This window comes from Callospermophilus lateralis, chromosome 16 (assembly GCF_048772815.1).
Source record: "Callospermophilus lateralis isolate mCalLat2 chromosome 16, mCalLat2.hap1, whole genome shotgun sequence".
NCBI lineage: Eukaryota > Metazoa > Chordata > Mammalia > Rodentia > Sciuridae > Callospermophilus > Callospermophilus lateralis.
In genome coordinates this window covers 66,068,244-66,082,656 of record NC_135320.1, presented here as the reverse complement: position 1 = coordinate 66,082,656, position 14,413 = coordinate 66,068,244, and the positions used below count along the sequence as shown (strand labels likewise).

Genomic DNA, 14,413 nt, shown 5'->3' with positions numbered 1-14,413 from the left:
AGTCTCTAAAAGCACTGTCTAGAAAATAACCATTTATAGATGTGGTTAATTGCTCTTCTTAATTAGTAATAATGGTCAAAAATATAAGATGACTTAAAATAACTTTTTTTGAGAGAGAGAGAGAGAGAGAATTTTTTTTCCATATTTGTTTTTGGCGGACACAACATCTTTTTATTTTTTTATTTTTATGTGGTGCTGAGGATCGAACCCAGTGCCCCACGCATGTCAGGCGAGTGCGCTACCACTTGAGCCACATCCCCAGCCCCCAAAATAAATTTTTAATAAAAAGTGAAAGTATATAATCATTTTCACATGATTATAAATTTTGAAACTGCAAGAAAGAAATATCATTTTTAGTAAAGAATATGATTATTTAATTTCCTGTCTATTTCAGTTGTATCATTAAAAATATTTTTACTCATCCATAATCATAGGAATAAAAATCTTTCTGTATACAAAACTCTAAATAGAAGTAAGATAGAAGAACTCAAAAGTTTTATTTCAATAAACTGTCTTGTGGGCTCCAAAAATTATAAAATTGAGTATCCTTAATATCATTCTTTAATTTAAATGCTGTTACTCATAATTGTAAAACTTCCTGGGCTCAACAGGTAAGAATAATATGAAAAAATATTGCTATTCATAAATCTTTTTAAAATTTTTTTTAGTTGTTGATGAATCTTAATACAAAATAATAAATACAATTCAGTTGAAGTCCCATATTATGTTCTTAGTCTTTAACCTTGTGAAACTGGTCTTGAAAATCAGAATCATGTCCAGTTCCCCTGGTGTTGAAGATTGAACACCTGGGAAATGTCAAGACAAGAGAGAGAGAGAGACTCCTCTAGAGAGGAGGGTGTCCAGAGCTGGTGCCCTGAGGGAGTGGGGGTATCCTGTCTCTTTTATAGGTTTTAGGTTTAATTTCTTCTTGTTTCCCCTCCTCTTCTTATCTTGCCTACCTGGTGACCAAAAGGGTGATAAGAGAACTGTTCAGGGTTTACCTCTCCCTGTTTTTTTTTTTTTTTTATATCTGGCAGAAAAGGCAGGAAAGGAGCTGCCCAGGGAGTATTCATGAACAACTCCTTGAGAGAAACAATTCCCTAGAGGCAGGTAACCTTGGCAACAAGTTTGAGGAGAGGGAAGTGCTCTTGGAGGTATTAGCATTTTATTTCCTTTTGAATAAACCCCTATCTTCCTGACCCAATCATTAATTAACTACGCTGACTGTCTCAGTCTGACTTGGACCTCCAAAATATTGAGAAATGTTAATTTAAGAAAGATGTGGAGAGATAAAAAGAGAGAGAATGGCAGAGAGAAGAGGAGAGGAGAGGAGAGGAGAGGAGAGGAGAGGAGAGGAGAGGAGAGGAGAGGAGAGGAGAGGAGGGGAGGAAAGGGGAGGGGAAGGGAGTGGAGGGGAGGGGAGGGAGAAAGAGAGGGAGAAATAATAATCCAAGTTTACCTGAGAAAATTACTTACCCTTTAAGAATAAAAAGACTTGGTAGATTAAAAGGCAAGTCTATTGCATTGTTTTTAATCTTCAGAAAATAAAAACCATAACTTGTATTTTGCTTTTTCTTAGCTGCCTGAAAACTTTTACCCAATTTGTTGACCAAATCTTACTCAAAATTTTTGCCTCAAAAAAGTTAGCACTTTTGTAATTTATTCATAATCTTTGATATATTTCATTTTAAAATAGAATTTTGTGTTATTTGTATTTTCTAAGATTTTCTCAAATCTTTTGAAAGTTTTTAGGTAGTGTCATAAATAAGTCATTATATTATACATGCAGTGACACTTGGATATAAAAATCAGTGCAGTTGATAATCATCCCATGCTTAGAAGGATCCTGTGTTTAGAAACTAATGCTCTTTCATGGCCATCCTAAATTCTTAATAGTTTTATCTTTGAATTTGTGTTTTATAACCGAATTCCACTGGGACAATGGAACATGTGCTGAGAACTTGGAATGAGCACTCTGCCTCCCAGTATTCCTTAGTTAGGTCCTAGGCTTTGGCTCCTCACAGCCTGGTAGCCCTGACCCTGCTTGGCCTCCATATTCTCATTCTTGCTCTGGGACCATCAATGCTTTTAACACTGCTGATTGATTGTGTCATTAGTAGAGAGAGGTTCACACTTCTCTGTTGTCCTTACCTTCCAGTAGGGATTCATTACAAGTGTGGAGGGTTAGATGGTATATGCATGGTGTGCTTGAGGGCAGAAATATCCCTGTATTAGGTTGATAATACTATGGAATATTGGTGGAGAATTTGGATTGTAAGACCTCAAACCCATCCAAGTTCAGGTAGCAAGTACATTCTAGGGTACAGGTTGCAATTTTTTGAGGGTTGCCTTTTGCTTGGGTTGATAATTATTTGTTAGAAATGGGAAATTGATTTCCCCCAAATGAGTAATGTTTTCTTTTTAAAAATTTGAGCCCACTGAGTGTACAAATCAGGCATACTACCCTACGTGTAATCATTTCACATTTTATATTCGTTCAAAAATATTTCTTTTGTCTTAGCATTGTTTTGATTAAAATCTATTGCTATATCCAATTGAGTGATGCTGTGGGGAAAACATGCTCTTAGTACAGCAAGGCACATGTAGGAGTAAAAATTTCAGATACTATGTTAGAAATCTGATTCCATAAGATGGTTTTTCTGAGGTCATATAATGCAGGTTAAAAAGGGTTACTGCATTGGAATTCCCTACAATGTAATAGAATATTTACCTAGAGTTTTAAGGTTCTAAGTGATAGTTTCTGAACCATGTGTATAGAATTTTTAATAAGCATACCTGATCATAATCAAGAACTGCCAGTATGTGGTTTAAATATGCTTATGTTTTATAGTTAAAAATGAAAATGATAACTAATTTCCCCTGCTTATGTATTAAGTGTACCATATGCTTACTGCTTCTCTTCATTAAATACATGCACATTAACCATCTGTTCTTCTAATTCAATACTGATAGTCATCAGTTGTGGAGACCCAGGCATACCAGCCAATGGATTGAGATATGGTGATGATTATGTGGTTGGACAAAATGTTTCTTACATGTGCCAGCCAGGCTATACGATGGAATTAAATGGTTCCAGAGTCAGGACTTGTACTACTAATGGCACATGGAGTGGAATAATGCCAACTTGTAGAGGTATGATGATTATTTTATCAACATTTCAAGTGGTAACCACCACATATTTCCTTAATTTTTATATGAAAATTTAAAGTACATTCAGTTTTTTTTTTTAATTTTCAGTTTCATTCTTTTTCATGGTACTAAGAAATGGTGTATACATTTTTCTTTAAAAGCCTATTGCAATATACAGGATTTAACAATGATATTTTGAAAAAAAAAGCATTATATCTTATTGTAAGTGGGAACAATGAATGCAACAAAAAGAACACAAATAGAATGTACTTTGATATATAATCACTATTATTACTTATATTTATTGGTGAATATTTTGCAAAGAATGTAACTTTAATGAATTATAACTAATTTGGTAAACCAATAAGCCACTTTGGGTCAAGTCATTTAAAGATGGGGGAAAAAACTTTCTCTAATTTAGGAACAGCTAGTCTGAGTTATAGAACTGTAATTCTTCTAAGAAAAGGGAGCACTTGTTTCTTCAAAGAATGCAAAATTTAATTATTTATTTTCTGTCTATATGGGTTTAGATTTGCTACTATATGCTGTTTATTTCATCCACTGGAAATGTTTTCCTAATAGTTCCACCAATTTTTATGATTATTTTTGAATGCAGTGTCAATTTGTATTGTTTTATAATGGTTGAATTTTATAATTCATGCGTGTTTGTACATGTCTATGAATTAATAGTTTGCAATAAAAATAATGGTTTCGATGTGCTTGACATTTTTCTGGATTATACACTTTCTGAATTGGATCACTATAAATATACAGTTAGTATATTAAAAATATGTGAACAGACAAGTTTATAAGTTATACATTCATTAATCCACACTGGCAATTGCATTGTTAATAAACTTTAAAACTTTTTTATCTATGTTGCTATTCATCATAATACTATCATTCTCATTTTTAGGCCTTGAAATTGGTACCTCTCCTATCCCTTTCATTTCTGCTACCTTAATCAACCTTCTTTTGCTTGAGGACAACTTAAAACAATTTAAACCAAATAAATTTTTAAAAATTTAGCAATGCATTTATAAATTCTATAATAGGTTTTAGCATAGGAACCCAAGTGGTTATGGGAATCAATTCGACTATTATAATAGACACGTGATCTTTACTTTCCCAACTGCTACATAACTATTTCTAAATTCCTTAGTTACAATGCTGATAACATATATAGCCAAACCACCAAGCTCTTTAGCCTAAAAGTCTTGAAAAATAATTTTATATAAAACCAATAATTTATCAGTTATAGTAGTATACAGCCTTTCCTTAACTGGCAGGAAGCTTGCTATTTTGTAAAAGAATCTCTGACAACCAGTAGCCATTATCTTGCCAAAAAAAAAGAATCTCTGACAACCAGTAGCCATTATCTAGCCATTATCTTGGAGGGATTAATTTCAGGGATGTTTCAGGAATACTACTAGGAGAATAAAACATGTCACATAGCATTGTCCTCCAAAAGGTTAAATTAGCACATATGCTTCCTCTAATGATATTTATTTATTGTTTTTACACTCAGGATATTTCAACAGCTGTGTCTTAATCACTTTTAATGTAATTGCAGCTGTTACCTGCCCAACTCCACCACAGATCTCTAATGGAAGACTGGAAGGAACAAATTTTGACTGGGGCTTCAGTATTAGCTACATCTGTTCTCCAGGATATGAACTTTCCTTTCCTGCTGTTTTGACCTGTGTAGGGAATGGTACCTGGAGTGGAGAAGTACCTCAGTGCTTACGTAAGTATAATTTCCATATTATGATGATGTGTTAAAATGACAAATTTTCAAATTTACCAGAACAGATATGAGGTTGTTAAGCTCCCTCCAATGCTTAGTTAAAACTCAAATTTAAAAAGTCAGTATTTTCCAGCATAGCTACTCTTTATATACTCTTTTTATGCTTATTGTATTCTTTCTGGTCTGTCCTCATATCTTAGGCTTAACTGTTTTGATAAACTTTTCAAACTATGTTTTTCAAAATTTCCCCACAGACCCTCTTAGATTATTTCTGCAAAATGATTCTTATTTATATCCAATTTATCTCATTTGATTACTTTTTAATTTCTATCCACAAATCTATTTTCACAATAAACCTATGCCACTTTTACATGTTCATTCATATTAAGTTCTCATGATGATGATTGTTTTGTACATCTAAAATTAACAGGGTAAGCATAGAAACTACAGATAATTATTTTTAGAGAGATTATTGTATACCCCCAAAGCATTATTTCAGGATTAATTTGTAAGAATGTAAAGCAAAACAAAAATCACATTTATGTTACACATAAATTATTGTAGCATGGGTTGTAGACAGTTAGACCCTACTTAGATGTTAACCCAACATCAGTAGTCTTTGGTTTACTTAAATGAAAATCCCCAGGTAGAAAACTGAGGGAATAACACAGTGGGGAGAATTGAGTTTTATGGCTGTCTCTCCCTCCTCTCTTTCTTATTGCACAAAAATAAGATACTGAGATGAATGATTCAATAGAAATATGCAAGAAAAACACTTCAGAAGTAGGCCATTAAATAACTTAATGATAGAAATGATTGCCCAAGCTGAAATGCTCATTGATGAAATTCACTGAGAAAGCATGCATCAAATTCAAAATATGCTAGATGTATGAAATTTAATAAAACAAGGTTCCTAACCTTCAGGATTGAGATTATGCTGCCAGAGTGCTTGGATGCAGCAAAGTTTATAATATCCTGAACGATGGTGAAAATTAAAAGAAAACACGATAAACCAATGTTTGTATTATTTTACCTGTATTACTTTACTCTGGAAAAATTTGTTTTGTTTTCATATATATTCAATGATCACTTTCATTTTTTTTTTAATTTTTATTTTTAAAATTTTTCTTGTAGTTGTAGATGGACAGCGTGTCTTTATTTTATTTATTTTTGTATGTGGTGCTAAAGATCGAAACTAGTGCCTCACACATGCTAGGCAGGTACTCTGCCACTGAGCCCCAGCCCCAGCCCCAGCCCAATTACTTTTCTTTTTAATTTTAAAAAAGTTGTTAGAAAAGAGATTTGAAAGTGTAGGTTTATCTTAGAATACTTCAGAGAAGGTTCTTTGAATAGTGAGCCTCCAAACAAGGTATTCTGTGGTGAGGGTAGGCACGTACACCAGTTGACCTGGGATCCCTAATTTTTTCTTGTTTTCCTGTCAGGTAGCCTGTCCAGTTAGAGACCCTTTCACACTGTCCAGCCTACAATAATCCTAAGGCAGCACTTACTCTGAAAAATATATGGTTGTTTTCTTTGCTTCACAGAGAAATAAGTTTTAGGTGCTGAATCTGCACATTTAAAAATTGAGTATATTTCAAAATGAATAAAATAACAAAGCATACATTGTGAAGTGTGACCACAATAAAGGAATTGAAAGCATTTGGTGTAGGTATATTTGCCTGGGTTATATACTAGATCTTAAATGACTCGATCTTATATGCTACTACACTTCAGGCTCATGCTGGTCCAATCATATTGGCTTCCTTATTCTTTGTCCAGCTTGTTGGATATGCCCTAGCACAGAGCTTTGGCATTAGTTTCTTCCCTATGCAATGCTCCCTTGGAGAATCAGCATGGCTGAACACTGTTTCCTTCCTATCTTTTCTAGTGAGATACCTTTTTGCCAGTTTATGGGACATTTATCTCTACTTCTTGCCACCCACTATGCACACACATACCGACATGACAGGTTTCTCTTGAACTATTTTTTTTCTTATAGAGCTTATTGCCTTCCCTCATACTACCTTTCTTTCTTTTTTATGTGTTTATTGTTAGTTTCACTTTAAGCTCTATAAGAGAAAGGATTATTTACTCTTTGTTTACTGATATGTCCAAATGCCTAAACCCACTGAAAACAGTATTTGTCTTTAGCAGGTAATAAATAGATTGTAAATGAAATTATGTAGTCTATTTGTTTAGACTAATAAACACTACATTATTAGAGTAGTTGTTGTAGACCACTGATATTTCTTAATTCCATATAAATTTGGACTTTGATGGCCTTCATTTCTCTCAAAAATATTCAGCTTTACTTTGAAGAGGAAGGAAATAGGATATTTAGATATGGGATTCAAGTGTTCAGAGTACAACAAATAATCATATCTTTTATAGATATGTGTGAAAGGGTGGTTGTAAGCTGAAAGTAGTGGCTCATGTCCTAAATCCCAGCAACTGCAGGACAATGGAAAGTTCGCAAGTTCAAGGCCAACCTAGGCAATTTAGTGAGGCTCTAAGCATCTTAGTGAGAACCTGTATCAAAATAAAAAAGTAGAAAGGGATGTGGAATATATTTCAGTAGTAAAGAGCTCCTGGGTTCAATCCCCAATTTGAAAAAAAAAAAAAATGTTAGTTGTAAATAGCAAGCTGGAACATTGTGGTGTGACATAGCTACCTAGAGTCATACCTTTTCAGTATTCTCCAACTTTCCAGAATATAAGTACAGATATGTGATTTGATTCTCATCAATGTAAAACAAGGTTACAAAGTATTTATGAAGGCAGTATGCTAGAAAAATATCTGAATACAATTATTTAAATATTATACTGAGTTTTTCATTCACAATGTATTTATGTAGATCTATCCCCTTAATTAGGATAGATTATTATGGACAATATGCCCTCCTTGTGTATACTGAGTTTTTCATTCACAATGTATTTATGTAGATCTATCCCCTTAATTAGGATAGATTATTATGGACAATATGCCCTCCTCGTGCAGTATTTCTGTGAGTTGTCATCATTTTATAAACTGTTTATTCTCCTGACTCTAAATTTTTGCTGTAAATATCTTTATTTTAACTTCTAGCCAAGTTTTGTGGTGACCCTGGTATACCTTCCCAAGGAAAACGAGAAGGCAAAAGCTTTATATACCAGTCAGAGGTTTCGTTCAGCTGCAATTCTCCTTTCATATTAGTGGGATCAAGCACCAGGATATGTCAAGCTGATGGCACGTGGAGTGGCTCATCACCGCACTGTATAGGTAACATTCATTAAAGGCGTCTATGCTTAGTAATTTTGGTGCTAATAGAAAATGGTTGTAATTTATGGTTTTCTTTAAAATCTACATTTAGTTAAATATGAGAAACAAAATATAGAAGTAATTAGAAGACTCTATAAATGAATATTGGTAGAACATGTTATTATTTTTAGCACCTTAAACTTCCAGAGAAAGACTGAAGTAATTTTGTTGTATATCAGTAAAATGAAAATAAAAAAATTTCAGAATAATGGCATTATTAAATACAATGAATTATTTAGATATTTATAGCTAATTATGCATATTAATACAAAATGAAACTTGCTCCAAAAATATCCAAAAGATATGGATTTCAAAATGACTGTAAATACATTTTTGTAATCGTAACATTTAATGGCACATTTGGTATACTAACCAAATAACCTGTCATGTAAAGCAACTGAGAGACTACCTGCTCTACCATTCTTATAACTGAATCCTAGAGATGTCAGTTAAGTGCAAATTACTAAATCCTGCTTCTTTAAATAACTTACTCTTTCAGACAAAATATTTCTCTATCTGAAATCGTAACTTAGCAAAGTCCTTGAGGAAATGTTTTATGCACATGTACTTCTTTCATAACCTTTATTTTCCTTAACTTTGTATCTCCAGGGTTAGTTGAGTGTCAAGTGCTTTTAATATTAGAAGGGTTCAAAGTTCAAATATTACATAATAAATGCCAAATGCAGTCTACCTGAATTTCTTGCTTTAACATTAGCAGGATTATGTCCATGGAGAAGTGCTATTAGATTTATATTCTTTTTATTATTCAGGATACTTTCACTAAACCCCAGATGACTTAAAATTGTTTTGTATGAGAGAAATGTATCTATTATAAGTTTTAAAGGAATATTATGTTTTTAATCTTCACTTTAGAACCCACTCGTACCTCATGTGAAAACCCAGGAGTGCCACGGCATGGATCTCAGAACAATACATTTGGATTTCAAGTGGGTACTTAAAATAGATATTTCCATTTAAGAATAAAACTAGGTAGAAAGGCTTCTTTGCTTCAGGTGCTTATAATCTTGATGACACAAACAGAAAGTGTCATGCTTATCTGCATTCATGAATACGTGAAAAAGGCAATCTGCAACAAGAGAGTGGGAGTTAAGGAAATCAGGAAGAAGGAAAGCTGCTTCAAAAAAGTATGTTGAGTGCTAAGGATATGGCTCAGTGGAAGAGCACTTACTTAGAATGTGTGAGGAACTGGATTAGACCCCGAGGGCCACAAAATTAAAAAAAAAAAAAAGAAAAGGCTGAGTGAATATGAGGATAGAATGAAAACAAAGTAAAGATAGCAGCAAGTATTAGAAAATCCATAAGCAAGACAGTATGGAAGGGATAATTAGCAAGAATAAGTGAAGGACTAAATGAGTAAATTCTGTGGAGAGACAGTGAGGAAAGGTTAAAAAAAAAGGAAAGAGGTTAAAGGAGAGACTTCTGGGACAATAGTAAATGTATAGATATGGTTATTTAATAAAACAATTATTGCATATAAGACTAAAATATTTTTTAGACATTGACATTGATATGGGAAATTTCTGGAAAATATTTTAATCATACCCTATTACTATACAACACAAAGTCGGATTGTTGTATTAGAATACTCTAGCATGCCCAGTAATGTGCGGATGATGACTTACTTGTTTTTTCTTTTTCCAATTTAGATTTTATGTTGAGATTCAGCAAGTTTTCTGTTACACAGGTCCAAAGGGAGCCAAAGTGCATACAGATTCCAAAAGGAAATAGCCAATTTACACATTACCCAATTGCATTGTGTTGCAGAGTTTTCTAAATTGTGCTATTTTGAGTGAAATTCAGTGTGAACCTGAAGAACATCCATTTCTAAAGGAAGGGCTCATCTAAAGTGCCATATTTTGTTGCTAAAAATAGTTTTCATTTATCTACAGTTCAGGCACAGTGTGAGCATTGATTTTATAGTGTTTCCAATTCTTCTGGTTTGCCTCAGTCTGGTCCAGATAATACAAAAGGGCAAAAATATGTCTTAGTCTGTGTTATATCAGTGTTTTTAGAAAGCCATATTTCCATAAAAGGTTTTTATCAATTGATCTAAATCCTGAAAAATGAACAACTAGCTACACACATGAGTTCTCATCATATAGGCTGGAAAATGAAAAAGAATGTGACTTTGCTTTGATCACAGAGCAAGTTAGTGACAATATCTTGGGAGAATATGGAATCTTACTATTAATGTCTATGCATGAAATCAGGCTGTTTTCTGAAAAATATAAGCCCTTTCTCATATTATTTTGAGATAATGGAAATGGAAATGAATGATTTTAGAAGAATTAGCCAAAAAAGTGAAAAAAATAATTAACTCTGCATTTAAAAATTTTTATTACATAATCATTGAAAGGTTTTATTACCATTTAACCTAACCCTGAATATATATTATTTGGGCTAACAAATATTTACTAGAACATTAGATTCTACCTAGATAAATACAAATAGACTAGATTACAAATATGATAAAGTCTAATGTATTATAATTATATCAATGTCTATTAAAATTAAAAATATACCAAGTATGTTAAATTGGAGATATCAGCTTTCTTTCATGCATGTTTTTGGTATATATATAAATTTGTACATACTACATATGTTAGCTAAATCTATATCAAACCAACACAAATTAAAAATATATGTAATTCTAACTAGTAACAATTTATTGGTGGATTCCAAATGAATATGGTTTCATTGGTCTCATAAGCAAAATGTATAAGTTCAGAGAAATTTTTGCTTGCAATTAAAAAATCTATGTAGAGCTAGCTTAAGCCTAAAAGGTGTTATAAATCATGTGCAGGTATGTTTGAATCCCCAAGAGAGAAGTAATCCAGGTGAGAAACAGCAAGTCCAGATTCTAGGTACTGGATAGTATTAGCCAATGTTTTCACTACATTCAGTTTATCTGCCTCATTTTCTATGTCTGTAGATTGGCCATATGGATAAGGCAGCATCCTTTCTATGTACATCTCAGCTATACAGAGAAAGTTATTGTGACAATCTTAGTTCTACCTTTTCAGAGAGAGTGAGAATGTCTCAAGTGTGTACTCAGCCTGGTTTGATCAGGTGGCCAGTAGTAAGGAAGTAAAATTATAGCTATGTTAAGCACACTGCAAGTATGGGCAAGAGAAAGTTAATAATTATAGGGGCACTCAAACCATTTTTTTAAATTTCACTTTTTGCTTATATAGAGTACATAGTAGATTTTATATAGATATAATTATTAACATAAATATATATCACCTCTTCCTAGAGAGCATGAAAACTCTAATTGAAAAATGTACTCAACATAATGCATTTTTTGTACCCAAAATATTAAAAGTTGGAATAATTTTGACTGAAAATAGATTAGTAGTGAATAGTTGTAGCAGTGAGTCTAGGAAGAAATAGCTGTCAAAATGATGATACAACATCTAGATTAATTATGGAGTAAGTGCCAAATCTACATATTTCATTAACTGTATCACTCTTTAAATTGAACTCTAGGCAATGGAATATGCATCATTTGAGTTTAGAGTTTTGTTTCATAAAGGTATTGTTATGGAATATTTTAAATCTGATACTTCAGATATTTAGCCATAAGGTATTTAACCCTATAAAATTACCTAATAATATCCAGTTTGTAATTATGTGTGATGTCCACTATATAATTGAAATTAATATGTAAGTAATTGGGTAAACATGTTACTAGTGTTTTGTTACCTTAAATTATAAATATGAATTATTAAAAACATATTTCCATTGAAATAGTCTTATATTTTTTAATATAAACTCATAAGTTTTTAACTTTTTTAAACTAGGAAGCTCAGGACTAAAGTTGTGCATAATAGTGGGTGAAAACAGAGTCTAAGGGAGAAGTCCTGAAATAACTACTGAGCATTCTCAGACTCCATTTGCTGGGGGCAGTCTGAAGTGACAGACCCTGAATGTCACTTACCTTGTCCTTCACTTATAGTTATTTAATAAAACTTGTTGATTTTTCCTTATAGTATATTCTGAGTTGATGACTTCCTTCCCAGGCTCACTGCCATGAATTAGTTTAGCTTTCATACAATCAAACCTCCCACAGTAGTGCCAACATTATCAATAGAATTACTGCTCTTCATTTTTCTAAATACCATAGCCTGCCATTTGAGACCCTTCAATACTGATTCTTATGTATGCTCTGACTTCATCATTACAGTTAGAATTTATTACAAACATACGCTATACCAGGGTGAATTGGATTATATATCCTATTTTGTCTATCATTATATATAGATAATAGAATAAATCTCAGAGGGGAGATAAACTGACTCAAGTAAGGTCAGATACAGAATTAAAGCCAAGTCTACAGTACCCTGGGGTTATTATTTGCTATATCTCACTGCTTTCCACTTTATGCAGCCCCTTCCACCCCAACTTCCTTGCTTACTTTGTGAACCATTCATGCTGACCAACTGTACTCTTTTTTTTTCCTAAAATGGATGATATGCATTTTTACTTCCATACATTTTCTCATCATGTTCTTGACTTCTCTAGTTTTATTTCAGTCATTCTCAAATTCTAGTGTTCGTTAAAATCTCACAAAACTCTTGTTAAATAAGATTGTTAGACTGTACCCTAAGAGGTTCTGATTCAGTGAATCTGGGGTAATGCCCCAGAACTTGCATTACTAATAGACTTCTGGCTGATATTTATAACATTACTGGCCTGGAGACCACATTTTAAAAACTACTGTTCTATTTATTTATTGTAATTTCTCATCCTTAAAAACAGTACAGATTGCATGACTTCTGTATCACCGTAACCTTAATAACCACATTTGCTCTGATCTCTTCTTGTATTTTAAAATACATATACCTCTTATGGTGTTATTTTTATGTTTAAACTTACAGATCTTTACTTATCTTTACCTATTTTGCTGTCTATCTTTTTATTTATATGTAGTTTGTGGACTTTGGATATCATATATTTTCTTCAAATTCTTATAACAAAAATTTGGCACCTTGTACTTATTGGGTACTCAAATATTTCATGATGGTATATAAACATAATCATGAATTTTATCAATTTTCTTTTAAAACACATTTCAAATTTTTGTTTTTACCACAACCATACAAAATTTTGTCTCAAAGTATTTTCTCACCTGCAGGTTTTTCTTTGTTGCTGTGTTTGAAATTTCATTGGGACATGTTATTTTCTCTTTAATATGCTTATAGGTAGGAAGTGTTCTACAGTTCCACTGCAAAAAAGGACACTTGCTCCAAGGATCTACAACCCGCACTTGTCTCCCTGATCTCACATGGAGTGGGATTCAGCCTGAATGCATTCGTAAGTATTGAGAGAAATAATACTTATGGGTAACAATTTATATACATTTTTCTTCCATATAATAAATGTGTGAAGTTGATTTTATATTATTATAAGATGTTTTTTGTATGTAATTTTAATACCATGTCAAGACCCAGTGTCCATTGGGAAGGAGCCTTTCTAAAGAGATCAGAAGGCATAAAGTGGAATTTCGTTTTTTTTTTTTTAACTTCATTCTTTCTTTCTTTCTTTTTTTTTTTTTTGGTATAGCTCTTTAAATTGTGTTTCAGTCACCTGATAATTATAGGTGATGATTAATTTTTGGTATCATACATGTGTACTTATCAATCTAAAATTGTTTGAGATACAAGATGTTCCAACCTATCGACTTAGTTTTTTAGTCACCTATAAAAAATTTTTCTGAGAATCTGAAGGAAATTAGAAATATCAATTAAAAAAAAAGTATTCATGGATACTTTGTAAAAATTTGAAAACTATTTCAAGATTTGCTATACTCTCAGTGGTCACTGATCTCAAGTTGAGAGCACTTGCTGAATGGATTAAATAAGATCATCAAATAGTGTTTATCTGATAATACATTTAAAATATATTTCAACTAGTCACCTTCTTCTCTCTTCTTTCCTTCCAGTTCCCTCTTTTCAAATCCTCTCCAATCTTTTAAATTATGTGTCTTTTGAGAGAAAAGAATAGAGAATGCTGGAGCAGAAACACTCAGTAGGAAGGTATTTAGATTTTAGGATTTTCTTAAGCCCCAGAGAAGCACTGTGAGTTTGCTCTACCCCTTTTCAGGACTGCCTGAATGATCATAAGACCCTTCCAGACCAGTAGCTTACTTAGAAGCAGCATAACACTCCAGTGAGACATCATGTTATTTCTCTAGTT

The 14,413-nt window shown here is 32.6% G+C and overlaps 1 protein-coding gene across 3 annotated transcripts in view; it reads left to right on the top strand.

Moving 5' to 3' along the window:
- Csmd3 (CUB and Sushi multiple domains 3) overlaps positions 1–14,413 on the top strand; it is a 1,108,856-nt gene that overhangs the window by 1,076,176 nt on the left and 18,267 nt on the right. For all 3 annotated transcript variants that reach the window (XM_076835404.2, XM_076835403.2, XM_076835402.2), the window contains 5 exons: positions 2,974–3,153; positions 4,724–4,897; positions 7,982–8,155; positions 9,068–9,141; positions 13,420–13,531. In XM_076835404.2, the coding sequence (XP_076691519.2) occupies positions 2,974–3,153; positions 4,724–4,897; positions 7,982–8,155; positions 9,068–9,141; positions 13,420–13,531 (714 nt within the window). The remainder of the gene's footprint in view (positions 1–2,973; positions 3,154–4,723; positions 4,898–7,981; positions 8,156–9,067; positions 9,142–13,419; positions 13,532–14,413) is intronic.